The sequence below is a fragment of the Falco peregrinus genome, chromosome 4 (genome assembly GCF_023634155.1).
Source record: "Falco peregrinus isolate bFalPer1 chromosome 4, bFalPer1.pri, whole genome shotgun sequence".
In the NCBI taxonomy this organism is placed as follows: domain Eukaryota; kingdom Metazoa; phylum Chordata; class Aves; order Falconiformes; family Falconidae; genus Falco; species Falco peregrinus.
The window spans coordinates 57648473-57675956 of record NC_073724.1 but is presented as its reverse complement, the minus strand read 5'-3'; the positions used below and the strand labels follow the sequence as shown (position 1 = coordinate 57675956).

The 27484-nt window shown below is 40.9% G+C and overlaps 1 protein-coding gene across 4 annotated transcripts in view; it reads left to right on the top strand.

Moving 5' to 3' along the window:
- Positions 1 to 967: 967 nt before the first annotated feature.
- The window catches only part of MCF2L (MCF.2 cell line derived transforming sequence like), a 163762-nt gene continuing 137245 nt past the window's right edge, over positions 968 to 27484 (top strand). For 2 of the 4 annotated variants that reach the window (XM_055801166.1, XM_055801156.1), the window contains exons 1-2: positions 969 to 1058; positions 10575 to 10773. In XM_055801166.1, the coding sequence (XP_055657141.1) occupies positions 10596 to 10773 (178 nt within the window). In that variant the 5' untranslated portion in view covers positions 969 to 1058; positions 10575 to 10595. Of the gene's footprint in view, positions 1059 to 10574; positions 10774 to 27484 lie in introns of those variants that run through there. The other 2 variants (XM_055801169.1, XM_027778488.2) reach the window with 2 other exon arrangements.

Sequence of the window (27484 nt, the reverse complement as noted above, 5' to 3'; positions counted from 1 at the left end):
GGGATGCCTGCATAAGAAAGCAAATACATGTTGCTGGTTGGTTTGTTGCTTTTTTTATTTTTTATAATGGGAAAACTAATCCACTTCTAGCTGTTCAATTACCTGATCAAGATGCAAACACAAGAAGTGCCATTATCTTCATATACACACTCCAATAAAAGCAAAATAAACCGCTGGAAGCCAAACATCGAAATACCAGGACACGGCAGAATCGAGGCTGCAAAACTTCCGCATGGCACCGCTGTGCCATCCCCATAGCTTCCTAAAAAGATGAGGCGACACTCCTACAAGTAGTAACTACTTTCCTGGAAATAACTGCTTTTCCTAGAAAAAGGCACGTCGAAGACCCTAACCCCAACACTTCCCACCTGGTGAACACCTGTCCTTTGTAGCCGGGCTCACCGCTGCGAGGCGGCGGTGCCTCACTCACCAGGCCGCGCCGCAGCCCCTCACAGCGGAGCCCGCCCGCCCGCCGGCAGCCGCGCCCCGCGGGCACCTGTGGGCGGCCGTGAGGGACAAGGGCGGCTCCGCCCGCAGGTCACCGCACACCCCCCGTTACCAGGCCGGCTGGGTGCGGCGCCAAGCGCGGCGGTGCCACCCGCCCCGCCTCAGCGGGGCTCCAACGGCCGCCGAGGCCCCAGGGCGGGAAGGCGGGAGCCCCTGCGGGTCGCCCCTGGTGTTGGCCCGGGCGGAGGCCGCCGGTGGCGGCGGGGCGGGCTGGGCCAGGCGTTACAGGTGCTCAAGGGAAGCGCGGCCGGCGGGCCCGGGCCGGCACGGAGCTGTTCCACCTCTCCCCCCTTCCCTTCCCCGCGCCGCCACACAAAGGGCCTCCGGCTGCCTCCCCCGGGAGCTCGCACGGCGCTGGGGAGAGGAACGAGGCCCTGACAAAAGGCAGCCCCTCTCCGCCGCTCCCGCCTGCGGGCGGGGCCCCGCGGCGCCTCCTCCGAGCTGCTATAGCCGCCCCGCCGGCCCCGGGGGGAGGCGCTGCCCCAGTCGCCCGGGCGAGCTGCTGAGCGCCGGCGGCAGCGGCCACCTGGTCCTCCGGGCAGGGTGCCGAGGTGAGTGGAGGCGGGCTCCTCGTGGCCCCGCACCGCCCGCCCGGCCTCCGCTCGCCGCCGGGGAGCGCCACCATCTTGCTGGGGGCAGCGCTCCCCCGCGGGCGGAGGGCGGGCAGCGCCCCGGGCAGGGGCGGGCGGGGGTGCGCCGCGTGCCGCCGCCGGCCGGGCTCCCCTCACGGGGCACCGGCGGTGGGACTTAACCGCTGGTCACCGGGACGCCTCGGTGGGGGTTTTCTGTGTGTGGGTGCTCTTTCTTTCTCTCTTTTTTTTTAAGCCCACCTTCAGTTTCGTAGCGATAGGTCCGGGTTAGGGGAGGAAGCGAAAACAAAGGCAAGCGCGGTAACCTGCCTGAAAACGGAGGAATAAAGGAACGAACGCGGTGGGCGCCTCGGGATGCCCCCTCCTCCCCGGGGGTGTGGGCGGCGGGGGCTGCCCCGCCGCATCCCGCCCGGCGCCGTGCGGTGCGAGCGGGGCTTCTGCCTCGGCGCCCGGCTCGTAGCAGATGAGCGAGGCATCCTGGGTCTGGAGACAAAGCGGTCCCCTGGTATGAAGAGGATGTTTTAGATACGGCGTTCTGTTGGCTGGTGTTACCTGCAATGGTTAATCACACGGACTGTAAGGATGTTTCTGCAGCTTGTGGTGCTTATTTACTTTCTGTATTTCACTTGGGCTGGACTATTAAAAATAAATTAGGCAGCTGTGTTGTCTGTGGATTTGTTGTTTGTTTGGTTTGGGGGTTTTTTTTGTTACTTCTGTTTCTTTTTGTAGCAACAAAAGGAAGGAGACTTAAGTGTTCGCAATCTAAAAGCCAGAAAGAAAGATTTGTTTAAAGATATTTTTAGCTGAAAACCTTGAAAAAGAATGTAAAACTTATCTTTATAGACTTGGCAGTAATTTGCTCTTGCAAACCCTTTATTTCATATTTAAAGCCAGTCTGCTTTAGTGATTTCAGAATAGCTGAGAATGTGGATAGGGTCAGAAAGCAAATAAAAAGAAACCAAATCAATTTTCTACAAGATCTATAGGTTGCCTTTTTATGACAGTCTTCAAATGCTTCTCAGAGTTTATTAGTGTATGTGCAGCCTTTCTGGCTTGGGGAGTGAAACAGTCAAAATAATGTTCAGCAGTAGGATCTGTGTTTATTAAATGTACTTACCCAGTGTAAATTTGGTTAGCATATTTAAAAATTAAGAACACCATTCTAAACAAAAGCACATGTCTTGTCATTTAAGTAGGAGGGGAGAGGAAAAAAATTGATTTGGACCCTAATTCAAGAAGGTGCTAGAGCACATGCCTAATAAAGGCACAGTCATAGAGTAGAGGATTCAGCATTGTTTTCATACGTGCTGATGTTGAGCGCCATTTCTTGTGTTTTGGGCCTGGCTGCTACCACACAACCCTCTTTCCTGTCCTTATCAGTTCTGTAGGGAGGTCTGGGGTAAATCCACGTGATTTTATTCCGTTGAACTTTGAAATGCTTGTGTGTCGGATGGCTTCCAGAAGCGATATGCTTCACTGATTCAGGATTGGACTATACAAAAGTAATTACAGAAGTTGCATGGAATGGCTTTTTTTAATGACGAAGATGTCTGTAAAATCAATCTTGAAAGCAGCCACCTGTGTGCCCTGTTGAGGCTTTGCAGGAGCTTCAGAATAGATACCAGGTTTAGCCATCTTAAAATGGACATCTACTTGCAGCTTTTAATACAGTGTTCCTTTCAAGATGAAGGTTGTTGTCAATTGCTATTTCTAACAAAATGACACTGCTAAGTAAATCTCTAACAACTTCATTAGGAAGCATTCAGCGCGGTTACTTAACAGAAAATTAAATCCCAAATAGATCAGAAGAGAACTTACTTCTTCTTTCTTAAAGGTTCTCCTTTATCTTGTATTTCTGTTCAACAAATTCTGCAGGCACAGGACGTTGGCAGTGCTGTCTCTGTAGGCAAGCAGTAGGGAAGGTTTCTTGAGCTATAGATCTCAGCCATGCCTTTTTCTCCTGTGTGTGTTATGGTGAAAGGCTGAATGCTGAAGCTACGAGTCTTGAGGGCTTTTTTTATGGGTTATTGCAAAATGCTTTAGATCTGCGACAAGCTGGGGTTGGGCGGGAGGGGGAAGAGAAGGGACTTGTGGAGTAGATGTTTTGTGAGCCCTTTGAAACTGGACACCTATTATATGTTTGTCAGCAGGTCGGTGGGATGAAGTGACCCAAGTGATCTCTCTGAGACCTGTGTCCTCTAAGCTGAGGAAAGCACATACTCCTGTTACATGGTCACTGAACAAAGACGGTGTCCTAGGAGCTTTCTCCAGAGAAAGGTCTTTGACATTCTGAGTTCTGATTTGAAGAGAAACTGCTAATATTCTAATGTTGTTTCCATAATAATTACATAAAAAATAAACAGAATGTGCCATGTAATCACTGACCTTCGGAAAGTAGCATATATTTTACTTCTTTCAATTTACTTAGTTTGGGAGTTAACTAGGGTTTGCCTGCTTGGCTACGGGTACCTCTGAGTTAAACAAATGGTATTTGCATAGTGTCTTCATGCTGGTGGCTGTGTTTGGGGTTTGTCACAGCTTTGTGTGTGCAGTCATAATGCATTGGTGAGATGGAAGTTTGGGTTCATCATGAGAACAACTTGAATACGGGGAGATTTATCAGCCCCTTATTTTAAGGGGTCAAGCATGTAACCACCTCCTTTTCCACAGAATGCTGCATAGCATTGTCAGTTTCTATTGTGTTTCAGACTTAATTTAAAAATAAAACCTAGCTTGTCATTCTCTGGGGTCTTGAGAAAAATCTCATAGACGTGATCTGAGTGGAAACAGATATAGACTGTGAACAATTTGAGAGATGTGAACTGCTCTCTGTGCCATTTTAGAGGATACCATGTTCAGGCCAGAATGATTATTTGATTTCTCATGGATGGAAAGAGAAATGAGTGGGAAAGAAAACTTTGGTGTGTGGGGGCAGTATGAAGGGGTGGGAGGAGAAGAAATTTAGATACCCAACTCCAAAAGCTCAGTTTTCAGGAATGTAGGTGGTTTGGTGGGAGTTTTAAAGACTAAGGAAATTACGCTACTGCTGATAATGATCCCTAGGCAACTAGAATTCTGTAATATGGTGCTTTTCTCACATCTACATTAATACTCTACAGACTGATTTTCTTTGGCTATGTTAACTGAAAATAGGGAAGATCTTTCACCCGCCTTAAACGTGAAGTTTGTACAAAATGGACAGCAAGACACTTCACAAATCCAATACGACACTAAAGGTGAGGGCCTCTGCTTTTTCCTGTAGTGAATTCAAAGTAGAAATAATGTGTGTGTAGGGTCTAGATTTCTGAAGGGCTTGAGATGCAGCTTTGGTTAGGATGCTTGCAGCTGGCGAGGGAGGAGGAGGAAATTCTGGCTTTGTCTATACTTCATTTAATACCTGCAAGAAGCTGTTCCTTTGCCCTTATGCTCTGCTCTAAGTCTGTGGGCAGCTTGGTGTGCGCTGGGCTTGTAGCTCTGAAAAGGGAGAGAGAATTTGGCTGAGTACTTGAAGCTGTTCCAACGCCTGTCTGCAGTGGTGTAGGCAGGCAGTAGGGAAGGTTGCTCAAGCTTTGGGACAACTCGGCTGCCCTCTGTGATGTGTGTATGTTTACCTTTTTATTCTTTTTGTTAGATGTCTTAAAATATAGATGCATGATTCTGAGTTACCTAACAAATAATAAACTTTTCTTGTGTGGCTGCCCCCAAAGGAGGAAGGAGGACAGCTGAGTGACTTCATTTAAACTTGTGTTCCTCAGAAGACAAGTGGCTACCTATCAGATGCTTTCTTATTTATTAAACTTTTCATTTCTTTTATGAAACACATAATTTTTTTCCTTCCTTTGAAGAGGCCTGTTTAGCTCTTGCTAAATAGTCTTACAATTTCTTTGAAATTAGTATTTCCTACATAAGTCAGTTGATGATTTCTAATGCTTTGTGAAAGGCTTTTAAATAAAAAATGAGAACATTTATCTTGAAAGACTACTTAGTACTCAAGTTAAATGTTGATCACAGTAAAGCTCCAAATGAGAAAAAATTTAGTCTTTAAATCAATTTTGGTTTAAAACATGTGAGGATATTCTATGTGCCCTAGAGAGAGATGAGAATGTCTGGGGCTTTGTTGCTGCTGTTTTTTCCTCTTCGTCTTTCTGAACAAAATGGGAAGGGGCTGGGGGAGGGGCAAGAATAGAAATACAATATCTCCATAGGCAGAACTTGAGTAGTTTAATAGGCTTTAATAAAATCCTAAAATGCTTTATTGTTTATATTAATGACTCATTCTTTGTGGCACTCTGTCAATAACGTATACAAAAGTGGCACTTTTCATCGTACAAACTTAGGTTCATCCACAACTGTCTTGGACTCTTATCGAGTCAAAGCGAGGGGCTGATGAGCCTCAGCAGATGTGTGTCTCTCGTACTCCAGTGAATGCCGAATGTACATCGGTCACGTAGCTTCTTAACTTACACCTCTCAGTGTAATGTCTCAATTTAGGTGGAACTACAGTGTATGCGTCTTACAGTTTTTGCGCTTTCCCTGTGTATTGTGCAATGGGAAAAATGACTGACCCGTGTTGCAAAGTGCAAAAATTGAAAAGAATGCTGCAGCCCAGATAAATGCACTTTTTTTTTTTTAAGATTCTCATAGAAACAATATTGATGGGTTTAAATGCTATTCAGTGTATTTTAATCCATTATAAAATAAAGAAATATTAATTAGTACTACACAGACATTGGTGTCCAGTTCAGTCCGATGCTCCTGCAGAGACCAGTGAGGTACACAGATGAGCTCTTACTTCATCAACTGGACTCCACTATCTCTATTGATGTGGGTGTACTGAGCTTCGTGAATTACTAAGTTTAAGCCTGCCTATTCAGGCCAGATAACATATTAAACAGTTTTTCTTTAAGAGCATTGGAATAAAGTGTCATTGTGTATATGGAAAACAAGGGTGTGAAACCTTAGTAGGTGCTAAATTAGGACCAGTTTTCCCCACACAAATATGTTGGTTTCTTTTTCCCCAGTGGCTTAAATGGAGCAGTGATGAAAGCATGGTAAAATGTTGCAGTGATTAAATGCTGAGTAAGGTAATTTACAGGCCTGAAAGTATCAGACAAATGATCTTACAAGTGAGATATATTTCAATGTTTGTGTTTCACCTGACTAGAAATGATGCTGTGCCTAAATAACCAGGGAAACAGCTGAAGAAATTGCACCGTGATCCCGTAATAGCATATTGACTCAGAGCAACGGGGACCCTAGGAGTCAGGTTTAACTGCCATGGTGAAATGGTTGCAGAATATGAATTTAGGTTTCTGAGATAACTGGATGCCTTATGTAATCTGGTTACGTTTGAAGATAATTATTAATTCCTTTGCAATGCTGTTCTTGAATTAAAGGGGGATTTTGGACTGGAAACTGAAGTAGGTTTGGCGAAGTGTGTGTGCAGACTGATTCAGATAGGACTCCTGCTTTCAAATTGTTTGAATTTCATAAGCAGTAGTTCAGAAGGCATTTACACCTTTAATTAAGAATAGTGTGGAGTGCTATGTAATAATATACATGTTACTACTTAATATTACATATTAATGCATTATTGGCCCCATAAGTAACTACAGTTTCAAAGCTCATCCACTTAGCATGCTGCCAGACCTTGCAGGTGAAGCATGCTGTGTACCTAATCGATACCAAAATAGCTGGCAACTACTTGTAGTAAATAGGGGGATGTTGACCCCTATGTAGCGTTCCCTTGGGGAATGAGTGGCATCACAGGGGGAGAATGGAGCTTTTACATGGTGCCTGTGAGTTCACAGTGACCCGTTGTACCTGCTGTGTTCTTGGAGGCTTTCCCTCCTTCCCAGCCTAGAGCACGTGCCAAAGCTGTAGCGTATCTCTGTTTTCGTACAGTGGTAAGGAACTATCACATTTGTCAGATGCGCTCTGCCAAGTCCCACATGTTCCTGTGTGCTTTGCTGTATCCCTGTTAGAATTGTATTTTGATAAACTTCACTAAGCTGAGAAGCAGGTCTTTGAGTCTGTGTAACTTGTAACCTTAGTTGGTGTCAGCAGCAAGCGCGGGATGCTGAACAAGAGGAGCCGTGGCAGGAGCCCGAGGGTGGCCCCAGCACAGACTGGCTGACCAGGGCACTGCTAGCAGGGTCTGAACGCCAGAACTGGGCACTGGTGACAGGCTCTACCAGCCAACCCTGACCCAGTGAGTGATGGACCTGTTCCCTCCAGGGAATCCAGTCAGAAGTGAAAGGACCCAGAGCTAGGACTCAAAGCAGGGCTGCGGTGTAGGCCTGCCCAGGGACAGGGCTGTAGACAGGCGCGCCAATGGCCTAGCTTAAGTAGGGACTGAAGGCCTTGGCCTGAACACACGTGCAGCTCTTGGGTCCGTGGGTGGAGGTCCTGCGTGAGGCTGGTCAGGGCCAGTAAAGTCTGCCAGTGCCTTTAGTCCCTAACAAATGAATCCAAATTCTGCCCTTGCTTTTCCTTGGGTATTTCACCAACTTTGTTGTCTACAATCTGGTTTAAAATAAAACAGAAAAACCCAAATACACAAGCAGTACTGGCATGCAGAACTGGGATTCAGGAGCAGTTGTTCGGACCCATAAATGTCAAATGGTGGTTTCATTCTTGGGTCTTTTGTGGTTTTTTTGGTACATCAGCCTAGTTTTTATGCTGGTTGAGGGAATTAGTTTATCTATGGATGTTTTGAAAGAGTTAAGAAAAACTGCTTGTGCCTGCAGTATCATTGCAGCAATCCGAGTGGACATGTATCTGTCAGGAATGCTGTGACCATTTGGAACATTGTACATTGGTTCTTAAGACGAAAGAATAAGTTGGGGTTTTTTGGCTTTTTACTGTCTTTTTTTTTTTTATGTTTTCCTACTTGTAGACAATCTTGGTCAAGTCAATTTTGTGAATGTCTCTACAGGCTGCCTCTCTTTGTGAAAGTATGACAGACATATGTAGTGATTATGTGTCAGCCCTCCCATGTTTTTTTCCCCAGCTACATTGCCCTCTGAGTCCCTGAGCTGTTAGCTTAAAAACTAGGTTCACATTACTGCTCTTAAAACCGAAATGAGGAGTGGGTCAGAAAACTAATTAATTAAATTAGGATTAAGGTCATAAATGTGTGTCTCTAACTGCACGTTTGGATATAATTATTTTTGGTTATCTTCAGGAGTTTCCATTCCTTAAGGAAAAGCAGTAAGTTAAAAATTTATTCCTAGAGTAATTTGCTGGCTACTGAAACACACATCTAGCTGCTTTCCAGTTCACCTTGCACAAAAGCAGGGGAAAAACTACTAGAAGTTTTTGGGTTTACTGTCTCCTTCAGAGGAGACTTCCCCATCTCTGCCCCAGTTCTGGGGGTAAAAAGGAGTTGTTCTGGACAGGAGAACTTTAAACTTTACTAAGTGGCTTTAAGAAGTAAAATCTATTTATTTAATGCCTCAAGTGTAAGGGTAATTGGAACACACAAACACACCCCACTCCCACAAAACTGAGAAAAACATTTAAGTGCTACGAAATGCTTCTTTCATTAAAACCCCTGTGCACGTGCTGCTTTGGTACCTGCTTGCGCACGCTTGTGCCCGTCATTGCACGTACCATGTCAGACAGTTGCAGAGGTAGGTGCAGCTTAGAAGTACTTACTATGTACTACATACATTATTTACAAGCAGCATGTGCTTTAGTACAGCTGTAACTGTTTGCCACTACCTGTGTGACAAGAAGGATATGTACACTGAAGCAGCTATGGAAAGAGTTGAATGGTTTGCTTTTACCTGCATTACCCATCCTCTGACAAATGTGCCAAGCCTGAAAGTCTGGAAACAGGCAAAGGGAGAACTGAGGAAACTGGCACTAAGTTAGCTAAAATAAAACAAAATTACTGTCTTTAAACTGGGAAGAAGGTGCACCTTGTGGTAGTATTTAAAGAAGAGTGTTTTATCCAGAAATCCTTTCTTCTGTTGAAGTAAAGTAGTAAGTGATAAAGTATCCTTCTTGGGTGATTCCTGGGAGATCTGGTGCTAAATAATGCAGGGGGTTTGGGTTGGGTTTTTTTGGCCGTTTCTTTAATGTAACTCCATTTTAAAAGCTTTCTTCATGTAAAAGGATTTACTTTCTTCAGGTCTATAAAACTGCCATCTTTAAGTGTAATGTAGAGAATCTCTGTATGTATCATTGTGAATATCCGTGGTCTGGATTGATGCTTTTACTCAAGCTAATCAGCAGCTATAAACAGAAATACGCTAGAAACACTTGGATTTGGATGCTTGTAGGACAAACGGAAATCTTGCATCTCTCCAGGTAAACATAAAGCTTTTTGGATAAGGAAGAGATGCACATCTCCCCTGCTTGGGCCTGGCGTTTTCCAGATTAACTTGGAAAAGCATGTTCAGGTCCTTGTGTTTGGAGGTTTGGGTGATTTGGTTTGGGTTTTTTTTTGCTGCCCACATGCCCTCTGGAGGAGAGCAGGAACAAGCGCATTTCGGGGTGTGGTATGATCTCCTGAAGAAATGACACCTGCTAGCACTTAGCAGAATTCCCAAATACCTTTTAGCAACTCAAAGTATTTGGAAAGCTCAAGCTGTTTGCTCATGTGGAAGAAATCTTTTACAGTTAGTGATGATTTAGTTGTAGTTTCAAGAAGGAGATTACTTTTGCTTATGTAAAAGGATAAAATCACTGTAGTTCTGTAGCATTTGTACTTGTACATTGAGAAACCTGCAGGTGTTAAAGAACATGCTCTCTCTCTTACCTGGAAGCACAAATCGGCTTGCTAGTAAGTCCTGCCTAGGCTAAGGGAACAGTTGCCCCCTTTTTTCCTGTCAGGAAGAGGGTAGCCTCAAAGGACCTGGGTGCTGTGTCGGAAACCAAAGTGTCTCTTCTTCCTGCTGCATTTCCAGTGTCAAGGTTTCCTTCAGTCAGTTGCTTTATTAAAGTTTTGAACGGTAATTTCAGGGACGCACACACACACGCCCTTGCAGAAAGCATAGTATTGGGTTTTTTTAAAATTATTAATACCTATTCCTACATTATTTTAGTTTTTGACAGTCCATGTTTGGGGGTGTTCTTCCACCTAGTTAAACTGGGTTTCAGAAGGTGCTTTAAGGCTAATATTGAGTTGTTCTGCTGAAAATATGATACAGATATATTTTACCTTTATGCGGTTGTTACTAAGATCATATGTAATTTGATATTTGTATATTGTTTGGGTTTTTTTTGTGATTAGCTCCCTGACCTAAGATATAAGTGTTTTGAGAAACTACAGGGGACTCTTGATGTTTTTATTTTGGGTACAATACCATTAACGGTTATTATAAACCACATATTTTTTCTTTACATAAAATCAAAGATATGATAATCTGTATGTAACTGTCTTAAAATGATTTGAAACTTTTTTCAACTATCTAGATTTTTTTCTTACAACTTGCAGAAAATTATTTTCTGTTTGTTTTTAAATTTCAGAAATCCACTTACAGCATTTTCATGTCTGATTACTGGTATTGGAGGCTGATCCTGTGCAAAGAAACTGGAAGCTGCAACTGTTTTGCAACAGCCAACCAGTCTAATGAAGAGCAAGAAGAAGACACAAACCATCAGGTTGTGGTGTCAGATATCATGCAACTTGTGCGAGATAAGCTGGAGGTGCCAGAAGGCACAACAGGTGAGAAAAATATAGTGTATTTTGAAAATTGCCCAGCTGGCTGCCAAACTGTGTTAAGAGGAGGACTGATGGTTTTAAGAATTTTAGCAATGATGTCTCATCACTAGCAATGACAGTAGGGCAGGAAGTCCAAATAAAGGAAAAGCTGACTATTTACTTGGAGAAGGGTGATGTCATTGCAAAAACAAGTGTGAAGTAGCAGCCAGTGAAGAGCATAAACCTTTACTCAGGAGGACTGATGCTTGTTATAAGAAATTAAAATAATTCTTTAAATTAATTGATTAGCAAAAAATAGTCATCCCGGAGAAACCTGACCTACCTTCCAACAGTTTTAAAATCATGTTCTAGAGAAGCTGCTGAGAAGAAAGTATAAAATGCTTGTGCACCTTATCACGTTGCTTTTGTTGCTGTGGTCCATAAGCAGAAAACTGTAGTGAGTGCTAGTTTATAGTTACAGGGACTAAGAATACATTTTTTCCTGTACCACCTGATCCTGTATTCACCTGTGCAGGAGGTTGTTGCATATATGAACTAAGTGACCTTTGCCTTGGTTGTAGTGTAGATGGACTGTAAATCTATGATTTGATTAACAGTTGTACCTGATAGCATTTGGTCTTTATTAACACATCTTATTAACATTTTTAAAATAAATTTTTTAAAAGCCTCCTAGGTAAAAAAAATATTAAAATATTAAAAATAAAAAATATTTACATGTATCCATGCAAACATCTCTAAGCTGGAAAGATGATCCAAAACAGGAAAGATGAAATTCACTAAAATGCAGTCTTGCATTTAATATACGATTACAAGGCAGGATAGGACTCTGTTGTCGTAAAAGAAAAAAAACCCACCTCATTATTTCAGCCTGGATGAGCAAATGATTTTGGTGATACTTCAGAATGATTGATATTTGGCTCTGGCTTAACAGGAAGTAGTTACTGGAGTAATCATTTTATTGGTGTGCTAGCAAGATCTCTGCCAGAATACAAGATTTCTCTCAAACCCAACAAGGAAAGATGCAAAAAAAACCCGCAGAAGAGCCAGAGAATGGTGTCAGGATTGGTCACAGGGTTACAAAATATGACTTCTGTGGAAATAAGAAGGATGTATCTAGACTACAAGAGAAAACAGAAGGGAGAGCACATGTATTCTGACTTTGTAGTTGAGATCTTTGTAAATTATGGAAGAAGGTGGACATCTGCTTGTTTTAATTTTCTTTTTGTCCATAGCCTCTAGTGAAACAAACCACAGCTGGAGGTGAGTTAAGTGTACTTGATTCAGTCTCAGCTTTAAGCTAGGCTAAGAGATTTCAAGACTTTTTTTTTTTTTTTTTTATGGTGATTCTTTGGTGGAAGAAGAAACAAAAAGGACTTGGGAAGGCAGGCCTGGAGTATGAAGTCAGAGGAAAGGTAGTTCTGTCTTGTATCTTCTGGAGAATTTTCAATGGGAAATTGCTGCTACTCCTCTCCAGAAATTCAGGGGACAGTGGTGTTACGTTCAGACTAAGGTGTGTGTGTATTCTCTGTTGATATAACAGTGAATTGACAGTTGACTGATTGATCTACAAAGGAAGTTTAGTAAGATGCACAGATAAGAATCAAAGCAGTGAAGACAGACTGGGAACTGAGTTTATATACATGCTGCATAGGCATGGGTCTGCCTATAATAACCTGCACATAATTGGCTATGCTAATTTCACCTGTTAGCTGTGGCTGCTATCTTTCCGTCACTGAAGTCCATATGAAAGGAGTATAAGGTTTAGTGAAGGAAGTTCTGGACTAAGTTTCCTGGTCAGAGATGTAGCAGCTTTTTCATTGAGGATTGCATCCATGCCTGGTTTGACAGCTGAATTACAAGCCACTAACCAAAACAAAAAAGCACCTGATAATACTCTTTATGCCTGTGAAAGAGTGGAGTGTAGTTTTAAAAAAAAAATGGATGCTTGTTTTCTTTTGACTTGAAGAGAACAGTGTGTAGACTGGGAAAGGAGCTTTCCCAGAGATAGGCTTCTGAAACATAGTTGCAGATAATTTTCTGGTAAAGTTATTAAATTTAAAAACTAAATTCAGTATGAAAGCACTTTCTGTGCGATTACTAATACTGTTGCTAGTATCACAGATTGAATGAGTCGTTGTGTTTGTGGCCGTTTATTGGGCTTTGATTTTTAACAAATTATTGCCTCGAATTGATGCAATCTGCGTGTTAATGTTTTCTGACTTTATCAAGAGACTGCTAAAAATTATCTCCTCTGGAAAGAACTACAGTGGCATAACATGGTGGATATTTAAAATGGACAGTTTGTATGTTGGGTATGTGGTGGGATCAGCAGTTTTTTTGCTCTAGTTCTAACACTTGTTCAAGTACTTATTTCAGGAAAAGAAGCAAGTATTTTTGTGGCTGGGTAAAGAAAGCCATAGTACCTTGTTTAGTGAAGCTAAGCCTTATAGTCTTCTGGTGGGAAAAGGCACAAAGAGAAATGCTGCTGCAGAAAATAAACTCCAGCAATGTTGTTTTAGTGCTTTTCTGTTCTGTTTTTGGTTTCTGTAAGCAAATGTGAGTCTCTCATGCAGACTAATAATACTATAGGATGGAGAGCGTCTTGATGCTCTTCTCAGTTAAACCATATGTTGCTGTTTCTGAAGTTTTAACGCCTCTGTTGCATCCTCCTCCACAGGAACTCATCTGCTATAATATTGATACTACATTAATAGCAATATTTTTACTGCAGTGTTTTCCTAGAAGTTATAATTAAGATCAGGTCTTCATTGTGTCTGTGAGTTTACACACACAGAGAACATGTTGCATTTTGGAAGGCTTAAAAAGTTAGCTTGGAAGAAATGCATGCACAATTTAGCTTGAGGCAGAGCACAACTGAGATAGAAGCATGATAACGTCTAACCAACTTGTGTGTGCTCTTGTCTCATTTCAAATCGTGTGTAATACATCCTTTCATCCTTTCCCCTCTTGTTTTCAAAGAGGCTGGAAAATGGAAAGATTGTGGAGAAAGGATGGGGGCATTAAAGACAGTCATTAGTCTTTAAAAATGAAAAAAAAAATAATCTAGTATTTCTATAGTTTCTCAGTGCCTGTTATGCTTTTCTACCTGTTTGGGGTTGGACTCCAGAAGTGCTGTGATTGGAGGCTTGTTTACATAACAGCGATGTGTTTGGGGGTTTTTTTTTGAATGAGACTTTTCTGCTTTGGAGATGGTCCCCTTTAAACAGTTCACACCTTTTCTTTGCTTCGTTGATTTTTCCCTCTGTACAGTTCATATCTGTCTGGAATATAATTTTTCACACAGAGTATTTTAGGTTCCTGCAATGATGCTAAAGTAATACGGAAACAGAGGAAACCTTTTGTGGTATCAAGATTTGCTACTGTGATGTCTTGGGAACTGTAGTTGCTGGTGTTGTAACAAACAGCCTATTTGAATAAGCCTATTTATAATGACGGTGCTACAATCAAAGCTTTTAAGCTGTAAGTAAAGGGACTATCATGACTCTGCCTAGGTTTTGAGGAATCCAAGGATACAGCTGACTGAAATCTCCCTGGTCCAAACTTACCTGAGAAGACATACTTCATGAGTAAAAATTTTTTTTAAAACTATTTTAAATTATAAAGTGGGTGTCTTTTTACTGTTTTACATGATTGTGAGGACTTTTGCATGAGAAATTACAAGGCAGCTGAAAAGACAGTTGAGTGACTGCAATGTGGCAATTCTAGCACTTGTAACAGTGCTGCAAAGCACATCATCAGCTGTTGCACTCCCAAGCACTTGAAATGCTCATCTGTTACAGTCATGTGCTTTTGGAAAGAAATGTTAATTTGCATTGTTTTCCATACATAAACACCTTTTAGGCACTTCTCAATGGCATTATTGAAGCTGATGGCTTTGACTGAATTATATACCTGCTATATCTTCGCTGTCTGGAATAGTGTGGTCAGGTTACGTTATCAAGACCACTCATCACCCACATCAGAGTAGGGAAAAAAGCCAGTAACATGCCGTCTCTTGAACACTCATACATCTTGGTAACTCCAGTTATACTCTGAATCCAGAGTATAACTTCCGTTATACTCATTAGCCCCTTGCTTCCACAAGTCACAGCTGTATAAAAGCTGTATGAAGATTCCACTAGTAACATACGAGGGAAATATTGTAGATGTTCATTGTTATAATAATCATGCTTTTTCAAATTAGGTGGCTTTTCAGAAAAACAACAGCTCACGTTGTTTGGATCAAGTCCATTCTATTCCTTGATGTGTACAAATACAACCTTTTAAAAATCTTAACTAAAAAATAAGAAACTTAAAATGATCTGTATAAGCTGCTTTTATTGGTAGCTAAAAGAGTCCCAGTACATTTGTGGCGGGGGGGAGGGAAGCCCTCCATTTATGCAATATACTTGGAAAGTTCCTTGATTCTTGGAGCTGTGTTATATCTCTGAACTTTATCATACTCAATATCTCATGAGAATTTTAATTTTAGTTTGCAAAGCTGTGTATATTACAGCATACTTCAAGTAACAACTTAATGAAAAACTTTTTTCAAGGGATTACTTGCAAACTAGACTTAATACAGCTAGCAGGTATATGTACAAAACGAGGCTATGAATATCATAGCAAGTGTTTTTTATAAGGCTGTTAGCAGACTCAAAAAAATAAATAAAAAGTCAAGACTAAAATTTGTGAGGTAGTCAGAAATTTCTTCCATGTAAGAATTCCATATGCAGCTGTGACAAGACTGCTTTTTTCATGGGAATGAGAACAGCGTGCCGTCATCTGATTCACATTGGTACATCTTCTGTGGAATGAAGATGACATTATAGACTTCTCAGCCTGTCCGTGCAGATGCTAAATAGCCTGTGACCTTTTTTGCATTTAAATACAAGCCAACTAGGGCAGGAGTCCCTATGCTATAATACACAAGCCACTTAGTGATACATGGCCCAGCACAGAACGGGGGCCATTGCTGTCCCTGGTGGCATCTGTCATAATGCTCAAGTAGCGGGTACTGGGGATTTATTTTCTTTTTTTGTGAGTACAGAACTGGGATCACCGTAACTGTTGGCAGACAAAAGGTGGTGGGCTGTTTTTTTTCTGTATGCTTCTCTTTGTCTGCTTAGTGACAGTGGGTTGCCGCTAAAGGACAGGCTGGATTTTACTGTGGGAGCTTTTAAGTATATCCATGCTGAGCTTTCTGTTTGGTACTAGTAGACTGATTGATGTGAAGTGCCTGTCCAAGTAAGGTATAGCAGATATTATGTGTGCACAGTTAGTAATTCTCAGTGTTCAAGGCTATTTGCTTCCAGTGGAACTCAATTTTATAAATAAATGTTTTTACAGACCTGTTCCTTTACTGGCAACTGTAGGACTGATACCAGTACCAGCACATGTTAATGAGCCAATGTTCTTGTGTGTTAATTAAGAGAGCTGCTTTTTATTAAAACTGAATTCCTACTGAAAGAATTTTGCAAACTCTTATGAGTTTAACTCCTCAAAATGAGATATGTTTAAAGCTAATTGGAATAATTATCTAACAACATGGAAAGGAGAACCTTTGCGTGGTAAACCTCATCTGTATTGTGTTCCTGCCTCAAGTAATAGAGCAATGAAATCCCAGTCTGATTCAAATCAGTAGGAGTCTTGCCAGGATTTTAGCCTTAAGACTTCTAAGCTATGCAGGTTAAGTAGCCTTTTAAATGAAATTAGTATTAAACATCTTACTTTAATTCCTTCTTTCCTGGGAATTACAGCAAATATGGAATATGTAAAAATAACTTCCTGTTCAACTAGTAGCATTCAGTTCAAGAAGTTAGAGCAGAAAAGCTCTATTAGTGCAAAAAGGCATTGTCAGCTAAAAATGAGCTATGGAGAGGTATTTCAATAATGTCAGCAAAAAAATTCAGAGTGTGTACGTATGTGTGCATATATATATGTCTGTAATGCAGTGCTACACAGCTGTTTACTTTTCTGCCTCTGTGGCTATTTCATACAGTAACAAAAAAAGAATGCAGCTTTAAACAAAAAAAAAAAAAAAGACATTTTCAGGAAATAGTGCTTGCTGCCTTTTATTGAAATTACTCATCCTTTATTAACTGCTAGGGGTTTTTTCTTGTTTTATTTTTTTTTCTCCCCCCTCCCCATTACGAGGCCATTAAGATAAAGTTGAACCTCTGGTACCACCTGCAGCTGTAGCGAAGGTGTGAAAGCATTTTTAATTGTTCTTTGAAGTTTTCTGAACCCAGTTGCAAAAGATCTTAGGGAGATGTTCCATGTACTGTGTGCTGCAATGGCTTATACTGATCCATCACAACTTGTAATGGTGTATTAGGTGCATTGGAAAGATCTTTGCTCCGTTGTTGTACATCCTTCTACCTTTTCCCTGTTTTCTGTTGTGATAAGCAGCACAGCCAAAGCATTTGTTATTTTCCCCCCTTTCTATTCTCCCGTTTCCTAGAGAGTCTTTTGCTTTTCAGATAGAGTTTGGCTGGGATTCCTTGTTAGCTGTGAGATCACATGAACCTGAGAGGTATTGCTGGAGCTCTGCCAGCCTGATTTGCCTGCCTTCATTTTGCTGCCTGTTCTGTGCTTGGAGAGCTCCATGCCAAGGGAGAGGCAAACACCAATAATCTGTACAAAGCAGCAAGGACTTTTTAAGATTCAGTTAGAGGGACACTATACTTGCTTTGTTCTGTGTGGTGTTCAAAACTTCTGTGGTAAGACATGATCCATGTAAACTGAAAATTGGAGTTTTGTAGAATAGTGGAATTCTGACGTTGCATAGGGAGGCATGAAATCATTCTCTAGCAGTATTAAGCTAGTAAAAATTAATACAGCTTTCTTGGTTTATGTATTTTAATATGATGTGGTTATAGGTGTCCTTTTGTTTATAATATACTTGAAATATATAGCCGTTCAATCAGAAAGGAAAGCAATATAATTTAGTTTATTATTAATAGCTTTTGTGATACCTCTGAATGTAATGAATCTTTTCCTTTTAATTTAAATCATACTTCAGTTTTCAGATATTCTCCATGCAGGATGAAACACTAGATACTTGCTGAAATGGAAGTAGGAAAGCTTAGTTAATTCTGCTCAGTCCCTGACATGAGTACCTTTGTGCTTTTAGGGCCTCAGATGGCTCCTTAGAAATTGGAAAAGTACCTAAGCAGGAACGGTGATATGTGTACCTGTTTAGGCATTCTGTAAATCTCATTTTTCTGCATCTGCAGGCAGTGGATATCTTTGTAAATCTGCTTGTTTATAATATCTAAACAGGAAAAAACAAACTCTGTAATAGAAATGGGCTTATTCTTCTGACAGTGTAGTGCATGACCTTAGATATTTCATGCCTCTGATGTGTCCCCCATGTAGTGAAGAGCAGTTGCATAGCAGATTTGGAGTTCTCCCTTGCTTGTTGCCTCCTCTGTTTCTGTAACAGCTTGCTGGGTTTGGCACTCACTCCTAAGACCATGACAATGGAGGAGTTGTGAATGTAAACATTAGGTCTTGCACAGGTGCAATAGAAACCATCTGAGCTATAAGGTTCCACTTATAGCTGCCTTAACACCATTTCAGTGTTATCTACACATCTGTAGGGTAAGAAGTGGTGGGTTAGACTGACTCACTGGCTTCCAGCTGGACCATTGGTCATGGAAATGAATTTCTTTGCCTCTGTTATAGCCAATACACAGATTATATGTTCGGTTCAATTGTTGCCTCTGGCACTTAGGAATGGCTGTTTCATGCAAATGCACAAATTTGCTGGGGTTAATCAGTGCACTCTTAGAGTGTTTAGAAAGTCAAATCATCACTGTATAGGAGGAGGGAGCTTTGCTAACAGAAATATTGGAAGGTAATTAAACAAATCATTTTTTCACGTCTATTTTTGTGTTTTGCTATAGCTACAACAGGTGTTTACATCCACAAGTAAGGTGCACAGAAATCTTCCTACCCCTGAAAATAGCTATCTAGGAACTCCTTTTGTTCATTATTCATAGTTGTAACTGCAGACTAGATGCTGATATGGCTGGGTTTCTTTGCTGTTGAAAATTGTGCTGGTTTAGAGTTGACTAGAATTGGTTAAATGGCCAGCTGTCAAAGGAAAACCTTTTCCTCCAGCTAAAGATACTGTGTTTGTTTTAATTGCTAGAGGCTAAAGAGAGTTTATTTAATTTGGATACACACTTTAAGTTACTTAGTGAGCAGTTTTATTTTCTCAGCTCAGCTTATCAGATTTGCTTAAGCCTATTTGTTGATTGGAAGGTACATTAAAAAATTGTGAATCTTTAAAATTATTTGTTGCACATAATTGGATTATTGCTTGTAGTCTTAAAATGTCATCTAATTATTGAACGGATTTCCATTGACCATTGCTAAACAACTTCTTATATAGAGAGGAGGGAAATAAATTTGATATTGCATCTGGAGTCTGTCAGTTTAAGCTTTCTACTGTCAAATTTGTGTGACTTGTTTTGCAAAGGCTTACCTGGGGAAATGTACTTTTGCTGATTATTAAATGGAGGGAGAGAGGGAGGAAAGGCTCCGTGGTAGCTCAGCAGCAGGTGTGACTCCGATCCAAGAATCATCTTGGGGGGGAAAAACAGCTATACTGAAAATGATGGATTGAGTCGAAAATAAGCTGCCTGGGACCTGCTGCCAAGGATACCTGTCCAAAAGGTGAAGGTTCCAGGGAAACCACATTAGTGTTGCTTCTGCTCAGGTTTCTGTGAGATGGGGAGCAGGCTGTTGAAAAACCAGGCAGTCTTGCCAGCAACTTCTGTTTCCAGTAAGGTGTGTTGATACATGCATGAGGTTGTTTATGTGCAGAGAGGTTATTGGGGACCTCTGTAATGCAGTCAGGACTTGCCAAAAAATCCACTTGAAACAAGGCTGGTGGGCCTAGAAGCAGTCTCAGCTCTCTTAATGCTGCCTGAAGTCTTCTTTGCTAGCACTCTTTTGAATACATGTTTTGGTTTTTCCAGGAGAAATCCTAGAAGTTTCTTTTTCCACATAGGCAAGGCTTGCAGTCAGAGGAGTGCGGCAAAAAAATACTGCAGAAATGCCTCATTACACATGTTAAGGAAGTTGTTTTACTTCCCCCCCCGTTACTATTTTGAGAAACACCTGTTGTTTTAGAACATATAGTATATGTTCTAGAGCCATATGATATATTGTAACGCTGTTCCATCTGTGTGCTGTAGTGTACTTTTGTATCATTTCAGCTCTGAGCAATAGTATAACGTGGTGTATCATGTACCTTGGCATATTTCATTCAACAGAAATCATCTGTACGTGCCCTGTTCACTGTTGCAAACCAAATTTACATAGAAAGGCTGTAAGCAGGGTTTTAGAAGGTCTCACAATGGCGTATGTGTGTGCAGCCAGGACTGGTGGTCCCAAAGGGAGCAGCTGGGTTGTTTTCCCATTTCGCTAACTGGTGGGGCTTCAGCAGGGTGACTGGGCTTGCTTTTGTTCACTGTACTCCAAAGGAAGAGGCTCATGAGCAGCATGTGGGAGAGAAGAGTGCCAGTGTTTGGGGTGCTTCAGTAGTCTTCGGATGTTTTAAGTTCAAAAGAGTGTCACTCGTTCTCTTTGTAATTCCTTTGGTAGTTTTTCTGGTGAGGATTGAGCTGCCTGGGATTGATGAGATCCCCTTGACTTTGCCCAGAGCTGCTGCCTTCTTGAGAAGGCTGTCTGCAGTTTGGTGTGTGCCATGCTTTTGAGCTGCTATGTGTGCCCATATACACCTTACTGAACTGTTCAGAAGGTGGGATGGTCAGTTTCATGCAGGCTGGATACAGAGGCATTGGGGCTCCCGACACACATCCTATCGAAGTGATTAGAGCACTTGCCCAGAAAAAGGGAGTGCTCTTCAGTTTCCTGCTCAGCCTAGAGGGCTGGGTGGGTGCTCGGCCAACCAGCTGGTGGGTTCTTCCCAGATATTGTGGTTTAACCATGGCCAGTTACTAAGCCACACACAGCCACTTAATCCTCCCACGGTGGGATGGGGGAGAGGATTGGAAGAGTAAAATTGAGAAAACTCATGGGCTGAGATAAAGACAGTTTAACAGGTAAAGCAAAAGCCACACACACAAGTAAAGCAAAACAAGGAATTCATTCACCACTTCCCATGGGCAGGCAGGGGTTCAGCCATCCCCAGGAAAGCCGGGCTCCATCATGCATAACGGTGACTTGGGAAGACCAACACCATAATGCTGAATGTCTGTCCCCTCTCTTCTTCTTCCTCCAGCTTATATATACTCAGCATGACGCCATATGGTACGGAATATCCCTTTGGCTAGTTCTGGTCAGCTGTCCTGGCTGTGTCCCCTCCCAATGTCCTGTGCCCCTCCAGCCCTCTCACTGGCAGGGTCTGAGGAAGTGAAGAGTCCTTGACTTAGTATAAGCATTACCCAGCAACAACCAAACCCATCAGTGTGCTGTCAACATTGTTCGGACACCAAATCCGAAATGCAGCACTGGGCTAGTTACTGAGAAGAAAATTAACTCTATCCCAGCTGAAACAAGAACACCAGATAAAGACACTGTCTTGAAGGAGTCAAGATTCACTAGACTAGAGGGGGTGGTAGCAAGGGGAAAGTTGGTTCAGTGCCAACTGAGTGAGGCCCTAACTTGTAAAATGGGAGTCTTCAGGGTTGCTCTTTGATTCTAGTAGCATTTATACATCTAATAAATAATTGCTTATTATGTGATGTGTAATCAGTGCTTGGAGTAGGGATCCTGTTCTCTTCTGATTGCATTTTAAAAGAAGGAATTGTGTAGATGTTGAAAACCAGGCAAGGGCTGTGATTGTGAAATCTGATCATGATGTGCTTCTTTCAGCAGGCAAATGAAACATCAGTCTCTGCAGAAGGTCAAAAAGAGGGGTGAAGCTGGGCTGCCCCTCTGTTTTCTTTGGCTTGCTTAGATGGACCCTGCCAGAAATGTGGATTGGCCTGTGTCCCTCTCACAAGACCTCAGTTCTTCTTGTGCTCCACTTAAGGAATTTAGACCCCAGTAGATTTCTTTATGGAAGGCAAATGCTGGGTGTCATTACACCAAAGACCTCTGGAGTCCTTGTTCTTAGCATTTAATAGGTACACATGTGTTCATTTTCTTCTCTGTGAAGATTTGAAGAACTTCTGCTTGGTCTGATCTGGCTGGTTATTAGTCACTGCTGTTTGGTTGGGGTTTTATGTGGCCGTTTCTTTTTTTAAAAAAAAAATCTATGTAATTGTTTAACAGAGGGAAAAGATTTAAAGAGCAAAAAGGTATATAATAAACCTCTTTGCTGCATGAACTTGAAGATTGTTTGAATATTTTTACTGGTAGAATTCCTGTAACTGATTCTATTAGCCATGTTTATCTAGTATTCCTAGAAGATGTAGTATAAATATGTTGTCTCTAAATGGCAACCAGAAGTCACTGCTATTCTTTTATCCATCTTTCTGTTCAGTATGTTTTCCTTTCAGAGGGGTGAGTAGAGAGAAAATTCAGATTTTAAAGTCTTGTTCCTTTCAGTTCTGGTTTCACAGTGACTGGGATGCAAAAGTATCCAGAGATAGATGCTCAAAAGTATTTTCTGCTTTTGTGCCTGGCCCTTTATTCTTTTGAGAAATTGCATCTTGCCCTTCTGTGCCCAGTAGGTGTTGCTGTTGAATCAGTTAACACCAAAAGAGGACGGGGGGTGTGGGGGGGTGGAGGGTAAGCTTTTAGAGCTCAGAAGGTATGGTAAATATTCGGTTACCTCACCCAGGGAAAACAGGTCTAATAAAAAAAAAAAAAAAAGCAGTGCCCATAATGTTTTCATTTATATATATAGGCTTGAGAATCTGCAGCCTAAATGAAAAGTAAACATTGTGTGTGTAACTTTGAGTTACAGGTTTCACGTCCTGTGGAAGAACTGCAGTGAAAGTACCTTCTACCTTGCATCTCCATTATGGTTTTACTTACTATTTATGTTTCATACTGTCATCCTGAGAAGGATAAATCATGTCGGTCATGGTGATACCTCTGTAGCATGATACATTTTTGCAATGTTATGCCATATGGTAAGAATAGGTGTTCCGGTAGGCTCTCTAGGTCAGCATTGTTCCTTGAAACCTGGGGCCTGGCTAAGTTTTTGGAGCACCTTTTAGGATGCACACCCATAATACAGGGTAGGTTTTGTGTGCTTTGTTGAAGGAGACAAAGCAGGGGAGGCAGATCACTTTGGGAGAGAAGGCTGATTTAAAGGTGGTGTGCTTCCTTTAGCAGCACCTGTTCAGTAGGTTATGTGTAGAGGAAGTTTTTAAAAATAATTTTTTAATGCAGTCTAGTTTTCTAACAGAGTTTGAAGAATAGTTTATCTATCAGAAAAAAATGTATGCATAAAATACTGAGTAAACAAGTAATCTCACTGCTGAATTTTCTTTCCCTGTTATATGGGAGAACATCTGCAGTTGTTGGTTTCCTTGGAAACAAACTCACTGCAAAAGCTAAATGCACTGCATTGAGCCCGTCAATTTTGCTGCATTTGAGAAGAGTTTAACATGCACACTTGGACATTTTTACTATGTTTGTTTCTCAAATGCTGTGTCATTTATGCTGTTCTCGCATAAAACACCTGATCAAAGGACGTGTGATATGCTTTGGATGTTGGACAGAACAGCAAGAAAGGTTGGTATTCACAAGCCTAAACATGGACTCTGTGTGTGTGTGTGTACATATATATTTACTTACAGCATCTAGTTTTCTGAACGCTTGAAGTCTTGCCTTTTAAAGCACAGTGCTATTGTTTGCATGTTGTTGCAGTCTTAGCTGTTTTGTTGGAGCTGGAGATCAGAGAGCTGCTGAAAGGAATTGCTGGTACATTTGCCTTATAATAGTATTTTGGCAGGATGTTGGTTTTATTTGTAGTTTAAGTAATTCAGCATGGAATACATGTGTGTGTTCTCACAGATTAATATCTTTGTTCTGGCTGTGAGAAGAGTATGACTTCATATATTGTGTTAGAAGATTTTAGCGATGCTTATGATTAACTTCAACTGTTCAAGCCAAAACCAAATCTGTGCTACAGTGTGGTTGTGTAATTATATCGGGAAGAATTAATTTTAAACTTACTTGCATTAATGTACTTTAAGAAAGAGAAGCTCTGTTAAGCAAGTACTGTGTAAGAGTTAAATTATTTTTTGGCAGGTATGTGTAACATAGCTTCATGTGTGTACCTGCGTCACAAGTACATGACGTAGGAGTCATGTTTGTGACTCTTTCTGTTAGTGAAATGAGTTCCTATATATATTGTAAAAATAACATATAGTACTGAGAAGACTAAGCTGTATAGAAAAACATAACACTTTGACAAAACATTGTCTGTAGTTTGTCAGCTAATATAGAGACATCTGACAGTGATTCCATGGTGGGATTGGTCGCTAAAATAGGCTTTAAAATGTTTCATAAACTCCTTTTCTCCTCAAAAAGGAGGCAGCTGTTCACATGAAATTATATATATAGTTTAGTCATTAGGCCCTTTGCATTTGGTTTTATTTGTGAGTATTACGCGACGTTTGAATCTCAGACCTTACTGTGTTCCCCCCACAGATAATGCTGCCTGTCATTGCTGAGGTACAACGTTTTAAAGTTCTCTCTCTAGAATGGACTTGAAGTTTTCACGGACTGACTTTTAGTACTCTTTGTTTTGGGTGCTCTAAGTTACTAATATATTATCAGAATAGTCGGTGTACTCTGTGTATAGACTTGAGCCTATGTGGGAATTGAGGAGATGGGGAGAGCAGGCAGATACAGTTTTCTCTATGAAAAACTAGTCTTTAGTTTTAAATCATCTTTTGCAAATGTGAGGGAGAGAGAAAGGAAAGGGATAGAAGTAGAGTGAAAGAATTATTTTTGTCAGCTGTTACTCATGATCTGTCCTACGCCTCTTTGTTGCCTCTACACGTTTAAAAACCTAGAATGCTAATACAGAAATATTTTTACTATTGTAAAGCAAACAACACAGTTCCTTGAACAGCATGCTGCCTAATCCCATGAAAGCAATAAAACTGGAGTTCAACCATCTAATAATGTAACTATGTCTGCTTTTTGAGAGTGGTTTGCCTACAACCCATTACCACACCACTGCTAATTACAAGACATCCTGTGCATGTACATGTGACAGTGAGGAGAAATCTGGTATTTAGAAAGGTGAAATAGGATAACAGTTACAGGTTACATTGTGTTATGGAAAGATTTTAGATAGTTAAAGAATATCTGACTTCTGTATTTGATAACGTAATTTCAAACATTATTTGCTAGGTTGTTTATTTTTATGCATTTCTTTGGTTTTACCCAGTAGAGCCTTACAGCCAAAGTTACTTACTGATTTTTGCTTTTGTAGCAGGTGATCCTAGCAGTGGCAGATCCAACTGTACTAATAACCGCAGGTGCAAAGGTGACTATTGCCTTAATGCCCCTTTGTTTCTCTAAAGGATTGGTCAAGATGTTGAAGGAAGTAAATGCTTAGGGGGATGCTAATGCACAGCAGTCTCTAGGGACCAAAGAGACTTTTCCTTTTGTGTATGGTGGTGTGGTATAGTTTGTGTTTCAAGTCAAGCCTTCCAGTGCATGGTATCTGGCATCCTCAAGTCTCCTGTATATGCTGCCCTTTGGAATCACAGCTTTTACATTTCATTTCATAATTTTAGTCTCCCTGTTCTCCCTGCTGCTCATCTGTGCTCTGGTGATGCATGGACAGTGTTTGTCTCTGAAAATACTCTTCCTCTTGGGTACACAGGTGGGAACGGTGGAGAGGATAAATATGTTTTCCTTAGAGCCAGGCACTGCCTTGAGGTATGCAGGAGCATGACTGGAGACTGGTCCGTTACACATCTGCTGTCTTGGAAAGGGGCATATGGTACCATAATGCTTCCTCTCCTTGAAATCCTTTCCAGGGCTAACATCCTGACAATAATCATGCAAAAGCATTGTATGCTATGCCAAATATATGACCATGTACAATGAAGTAGTGTGAGATGCTGTGGTTTTTGTCTGATGCATTCATGCATTTTTCCTTTACTTTCTTGGAAATTTTTGCATACTTTTTTTTTAATTGTTAGAATTTTTTTCAGTGTTGTAAATAACATCTGACGAGCTGAACCAAAACCAGCATTATAGATACACTCTCTGAATCAGCACATCGAAGTTGTACAACTGTGTTTCATTCAACAACAGTAGGCGTTCAGTTACTGAGCTTTTGAGGGAACTCCTGTGCTACAGTTCAATCTTGATGTGGTAGTTACACGTGATGAGTAAATGCAGGTGGGTAAGCGGCAGAAGTGTGGGACAAGATGGTACTGATGTTCTCATGAGTCTCTGTTGAGGGGAGCTGGCAGCTAAAGGAGTGAGTCATTTTCAGCCCATTGAAAATGGTCCCATAAAGAGCAAAGCTTTGCAGGAAGAAACTTGAACAACTTGAGAAATGGCAAGAGTACAGAACCTGAAATTTTGTGGAAATATCACTTCAAACTTTGTTTAGGTCTCATAAAACATGACTCAGTGGACAGCAGGACATGAAGAAAAGCGTGATTGCAAAGCAACTGTTGAGAATACCAGTGTTGAAGTTATTTTGGTGCATCATGGAGGTTATTAGTTACCAATTACTGTGCAGCTGACCTGACAACATTGGTTAGAAACAAACATGAGTGGAATATTAAATGGTGTACTATGTCCTGGAGATGAGTCTCTCTGTGAGCCTGTCCCTCTGTGTTAATCTTTGTGGATTTATGGAGACACCTCTTGATTGCAGTTATTATCAAGTTAACACAAAAGATGTGTTTTAAAGTATCCAGATGTTAAAAAGTTTAAAGAATTATTTGAAACTGAAACCTATGCAGACTCTCACGTGTGATAGGTGGTTTGTCAAAAAGCACTTTTTATTGCATTTTAAAGGCAAAGAAAGTGAAAATAAACAGCATTGCATTAAGCTTGTCACTGACAAAAGAATCCTTGTTATGGACTTGAAATAGCTGTAAGAGTGAAGAAGGGAAAATAAGAAAAAGCAACTATGGTACAAAATCAAAATAACAAGGAAATGTATACATGTATGCTTACATTTTTCTTTCAAAAGCTGTAACTATCCAGGACTGTGGTCCTTCAAGAAAACTAACAACGATACTTTCAGAAGCCTGTTAAAGCAAAAATTCAATCTTTGAACAAAGGATGAAATGGTGGTTTGGATGTGGCTAATGATGTAAAGAAGCTTAGATGACATTTTCCTTTCTGACAGCTTTACCATGATGATGGCAGAGAAACTATAAACTGAAGAGCAGTAATTTTCTGTCATTTACTGAGATATTGTGCAGACCAGCTCTCAGGAAAGATCAATTTAATTTGGCTGGTTTGGGAAGTAGCATCTTCTGTGATGAATATTAAATGGAAAAAAATTATTTACTCTGAAAATGTTCACTATTTCATATTCTAATTAAAAAAACCAAACAAACCCAAATCATTGTGAACTGGACATAGTAATTTTTGGTTGTCAAGAAATTAAAAACTTGTAATTGTCTGCAAAAGCCTTTTTTTTCAGAGGCATTTTTTTTTTTTCCCTACCTGGAATCTCCTGGCACTTTTGACAAGATCTGACCTGGTCTCTCTCTCCTGTATTAAAGCATCCATCAACACAAATAGCATTATCTTCTTAGTCTGGTTATTTTATTTACTGAGGATCATATGC